The sequence below is a fragment of the Bison bison genome, unplaced genomic scaffold (assembly GCF_000754665.1).
Source record: "Bison bison bison isolate TAMUID 2011002044 unplaced genomic scaffold, Bison_UMD1.0 scf7180017864363, whole genome shotgun sequence".
Taxonomy (NCBI): Eukaryota; Metazoa; Chordata; class Mammalia; order Artiodactyla; family Bovidae; genus Bison; species Bison bison.
This window is the reverse complement of record NW_011494935.1, coordinates 1,030,878-1,036,560: the sequence shown is the minus strand read 5'-3', so window position 1 is coordinate 1,036,560 and position 5,683 is coordinate 1,030,878. Positions and strand designations below refer to the sequence as shown.

Genomic DNA, 5,683 nt, shown 5'->3' with positions numbered 1-5,683 from the left:
GCCGCCGCCGCCGCCCCCCGCATCTGAGGGCATCCCCTGCAGGCCTGAGTTGCACCCGTTGCAGCCCCGAGCGCTGCACGTTAAGGCGGAGAAGCAGGAGCCAGGACCCGGCTTGGATCTGTTGGCTGGGCCTCGGAGGGCCGTCGAGGCGTGCCCTAAAACCTCCAGGACGGTGAAGGCAGAAGGCTCTGGGCCCCTCAACAGCCGCCGAGGGGAGGAGAAGAAGGGCAAGTTGGAGGCGGAGGAGATCGTAAGCTACGCAGCAAAAGGCGAAGAAGGCAAAAGCCTGGCAGTCCTCAGAGAAGGAGTCATCAAAACGGAGGCGCCTGAGAGACTTCGAGAGGACTGCAGGCTCAGTACAGAGCCCGCGTCCAATGGCCTGGCCCATGGCAACAAGGATGTCATCCTGACCCAGCCGTCCAGTGCCTTTGGGCCACATCAGCAAGACCTCAGGATCCCTTTAACTCTTCACACCGTACCCCCTGGGGCCCGGATCCAGTTTCAGGGACCTCCACCTTCAGAGCTGATACGATTGACCAAGGTCCCGTTGACACCAGTGCCTATTAAAATGCAGTCCTTACTGGAGCCTTCTGTAAAAATTGAAACCAAAGATGTCCCGCTCACGGTGCTTCCCTCAGATGCAGGTATTAGACAGCAGGGGAATCAGTCTGGTTTTCAGACTTCGTCTATTGCCCATAGCTGACATATCAGCTGTTGAGAAGCCTAAACTAGAAAAATAAAATCATGGATTCAGGGCAAAGTCTGCACAGGTATCACTTCTGACTTGTACATATACCAGTAAAATACACTAACACGTTCAAGATTCCCAAACATTAAAAATAACCTATGTTTTTAAAGGTCCATTAAATGAGATTTAGGTGTGACTAATGCTTATACACAAAAATGGAAATAGTCTTTCTAGGTAAATACAACATTTTCAGTTTATATTGCTGCAGATAATCAACATTTTAAAATGTTATATGATAGTAGCTCAGTGTTTTTACGTGTATTGATAGAAAAAGTTTTAAGAAAAAGGAAAGTTTATACTGGATTTATAAATGATTTATCTTTTTTAAAAACGAAGAGTAAGCATTTTCTAGGAGAAAAGACTACATAATTAATTGTAACAGTATTCTAAAAGCTAAGGACTTACAGAAATACAGAAAATGAAAGTAGAATAAAAGTTTTCAAATAAAGGACCATAATTATAGTAGTAACAATTAAAAGTAGATATCTTATTACTATCCATTATTTCCAAATACATAGCTAGAAAATTCTTAAGATTTAATTCAGACAATTATGCCTTAAATGTGGAAATTCACATTAATCTTCACTTTATATTTTCATTAATTTTATATAAATGTATTAATGTATTTGTTCTTATTTTCTTTATTGATTCTTCCTTCCCTCCCCCCCCTTGCTTTTCACTTTTAGTAATTTTTAAATTTTGTTTTCATTTTCTAAAGGAGAGAAAGGGAAAACTTTCTTTGTAATACTTGTTTCATCCTTTATGCATTTAAAAATTTTATATGTCAAGTAAGCTTAAGATAAAGAGAATATATGAAATTTATAGACAGTGGCTTTTGATGAATTATATAAGAAATGTGACTTTAAACAGCTTCCTTTATTATAATTTCAGTTGCCCCTGTGACTTTCAAAAAGTCATCTTTATTATTTTCCTCTTTTTTCCATGGGACTAGTATTAATGACCCACCTTGGCAGGTGCTTCACTTTAATAATGAAATATAACTAACACTATAATATTATAAGTATTTTTGCTTGAATGGGCACTCCAGCGGCATGTAGGTGAATTCCTTTAAACTTTTAGGGTACACCCACCTAGTGCTAGGATTATAGTCATGAATAAGTTATAGTTCCTGTTCCCCATTAATAGAATATTTTTAGTGGGAAATAAGCCAAATGTTAATTGTTGTTAGAAGCATTAATATAACTCAAGGAAGTAATAAGACAGCATTTTACAGTGTCTTCAATAATAATAATCTTTCTGAGGAAAAGAACAATCATTCTAAACCACAGTTTAGAATGCTGAGTTCAAGGGTTATGAGGAATTCTGGAATACTGGCAGTTCTTTGGCTATATTGAAGTGAATATTTTCTCCATATATTTAAAAAGTAAATATAGTTGGAGGTGCACTTCACTTTAAAATTGTGTGTGTGTGTGGCACATTAATTTAGTCTTTTAATTTTTGTCATGTAGGAATACCAGATACTCCCTTCAGTAAGGACAGAAATGGTCATGTGAAGCGACCCATGAATGCATTTATGGTTTGGGCAAGGATCCACCGGCCAGCACTAGCCAAAGCTAACCCAGCAGCCAACAATGCAGAAATCAGTGTCCAGCTCGGGTTAGAGTGGAACAAACTTAGTGAAGAACAAAAGAAACCCTATTATGATGAAGCACAAAAGATTAAAGAAAAGCACAGAGAGGAATTTCCTGGTAATCAAATGAAATGAACAAAGCCTCTTTCTAATTTCTTTTAAATTTATTTATTTAGGTAAAGAATAGGTTAGGATGAGATTGAAAGACAAAATGTAATTTTTTTCTGGTCTGATGTGTACAATAGAGAAAATTGTGGTTAATATTATAGTAATGATTGAATTGATACTGGACATAAGTTTTCTTAAACAGAGCAAAGTAGAACAATATCTGGTCTCATATTTGCCAGCCAACGCAAACCTGATCTGGTCTTATATTTGCCTACTAATGCAAACCTGGGGATATACAGTTTTACAGTGGTTTTGATTTAATATAAAAATATAATTTAATGATGGTGAAGCTCCAGAGTTCTATGCTATGATATTTCAAATATATTAGAAAATGAAGTGTTCAGCTCATAGCAACAGAAAAAATATGCAGTGCACACTGCAGGCATTAGCACCAAGCTCCATTTTAATATTATATGGTTATCAGAATCTAGTCCTGCCTCCTGCCTGATAAATTTATCCTCATCATGACATAGTTTGAAATAAATTCTGACTTTCTCCCCAGCAGTGAGGACATTGTTACTAAGCTTGGTAAAAGCTTAATATGTGTTGGTATGACCAACACATTGTGCGTGGAGGGAAAATAATTTTTTTCCTAAAGTAATAGCAGAGAGATTCAGACTGGGAATGGTCAGAGTAGTGGTTACAGGGAACCAGTGATACTTTTGGTTGTACAGTGGCAAAAACTGCCATAACTCTGTTTTTCTGAGTTTAGAAGGAAACTGGGTGGTTTGTAGATTTGGAGACTGCCAAGTCTAAGAAGGTGACTTTTCCCAAAGAAGGCATAAAAATAGTGACTGGTCATTAATAACCGCTTCATTGAAAGACATAGATAATTGTATCTTACAGAAAGTAAAAAAAATGGGAGGAGACAAATAGCGTCTTACTGGGGCATTTTTTTTTTTTATAACGGGTAGAGGAAAAACTTTGGAATTCAGACTCAGTGCCTTTAATGTTGATTTTACTGTAAATTCATTATGTGTCTTTGGAGAAAAGACATTTACTCTTGGTCTTCCTTTGAATTATTAGTTACAACATTGGCCACTAGCTAGGAGCCATATGGATAGATATGCTGAAATGCACAAAAATAGTTATCATAAAAGTGGAAAAGATACTTTAGATAACTAAGACTTAGAAGTGTTTTGGACTTTTAATGTAAAAAGAACTATTTAAAGGCTAAATAGGATTTGTAGGTTCAAATTAAAAATGGTTAATCTTCTTCTCTAGGTTGGGTTTATCAACCTCGTCCAGGGAAGCGAAAACGCTTCCCTCTAAGCGTTTCTAGTGTATTTTCTGGTACCACACAGAATATCATCTCTACAAATCCAACAATTTATCCTTATCGCTCACCTACCTACTCTGTGGTAATTCCCAGCCTACAGAACTCCATCACTCATCCAGTTGGTGAGTTGGTTTTATTGTAGATTATAATTTTGTAATGGCTTGTGTGATCATTTTACCTCTCAACTTGAAATTTTGCTTCTGATAGTTTAAGAGTTTAAACAACAATATTAAGAAAAAAATCAAAAGTGAGAAAGTGAAAACATTAAATCAGAGAAGGAAAATTTTCAGTAGACATCAAAGTCCTTGGTTTGCCAGACCAGCAAATATTCCATGTCAGACCTTTTAAGCAAATCAGGATGAGTCCATAGATTATGCAGATAATGCAGGAAATGACTGAGATAATTCAGTAGGAAATAGGAATATGTTTTTAGTGTTAGCATAAAAGAATGCCTTGCTGATGAGGTATGAGGCATCCTGTTCTGGAATTTAATAATGGTGACTGACCTGTTAAGACCTTTTTTTTTTTTGCTGCTCTAGAAAAAGCAATGGAAGTAATCTATCTTCTACCAGATATTTGGTTCATTACATTGTCTTTCCCTAAAATTTCTCCTCTATTATCAGTTCTTTACAACATTCCTGTCTTTTGCATTTAAGAACCCCAAATTGAGAATTTAATACCTTAAGAACTTTTATAGGGCTATCCATCATTAGTTTGTTCTTCCAGAGCCTATTTTAGTCATCTCTTAGGCAGAGCTTTGTACATTCCCTGCTTACTATCACTTGTCCTAAAACTGCTGTTCTTTCCAGTTTTAAAATTGACTTATTAGGAACTTAGGCATTTTCGGTTTTTCCCCTGTGTATTATTATAGTCATAAATACCAACAAGGCCACATCAAGGGTATCCAGACTCAAGGCAAAGAAAGCTGATCCTATCACCCTGTTCTTCTCCCAGTACTTTTGCTATTTTGTAGTATCTCTTTTAATTCTGTATTCAAACTGGACTTAATTATGCTTTATTTTTTCAAAAAAAAAAAAACTTATGTAATCTGTTATGTTATTTAAGATTTACGCTTTTATTATCTGTGTTTCTTCTTTTTACACCTTTTTCTAAAGCTTTTCTTCCATGTCAGTCTATCCACAGTTAAATAAATGCTGTATGTTTTCTCTTCTCAGAAACATATTTATCAATGGTCTTACTTGAAGCAACTGACATTTTAATACAATATATTAACTTTATGCAATTCTGCGCAAAGGTTTGGGGAAATAGAAAGTGGTAGAGCTCTTAGATTCATTATGTTTTATATAAGTATGAAAAACAAAATGATCAGATCAGATCAGATCAGATCAGTCGCTCAGTCGTGTCCAACTCTTTTCGACCCCATGAATTGCAGCACGCCAGGCCTCCCTGTCCATCACCAACTCCCGGAGTTCACTGAGACTCACGTCCATCGAGTCAGTGATGCCATCCAGCCATCTCATCCTCTGTCGTCCCCCTCTCCTCCTGACCCCAATCCCTCCCAGCATCAGAGTCTTTTCCAATGAGTCAACTCTTCACATGAGGTGGCCAAAGTACTGGAGTTTCAGCTTTAGCATCATTCCTTCCAAAGAAATCCCAGGGCTGATCTCCTTCAGAATGGACTGGTTGGATCTCCTTGCAGTCCAAGGGACTCTCAAGAGTCTTCTCCAACACCACAGTTCAAAAGCATCAATTCTTCAGTGCTCAGCCTTCTTCACAGTCCAACTCTCACATCCATACATGACCACAGGAAAAACCATAGCCTTGACTAGACAGACCTTTGTTGGCAAAGTAATGTCTCTGCTTTTGAATATGCTATCTAGGTTGGTCATAACTTTTCTTCCAAGGAGTAAGCGTCTTTTAATTTCATGGCTAAGAA

The 5,683-nt window shown here is 37.2% G+C and overlaps 1 protein-coding gene across 1 annotated transcript in view; it reads left to right on the top strand.

Moving 5' to 3' along the window:
- Position 1: 1 nt before the first annotated feature.
- SOX30 (SRY (sex determining region Y)-box 30) overlaps positions 2-5,683 on the top strand; it is a gene marked incomplete at its 5' end in the record, with an annotated part of 41,721 nt that continues 36,039 nt past the window's right edge. Inside the window, 3 exons of the mRNA XM_010855345.1 lie at positions 2-644; positions 2,218-2,457; positions 3,732-3,908. Coding sequence (XP_010853647.1) covers positions 2-644; positions 2,218-2,457; positions 3,732-3,908 — 1,060 coding nt within the window. The remainder of the gene's footprint in view (positions 645-2,217; positions 2,458-3,731; positions 3,909-5,683) is intronic.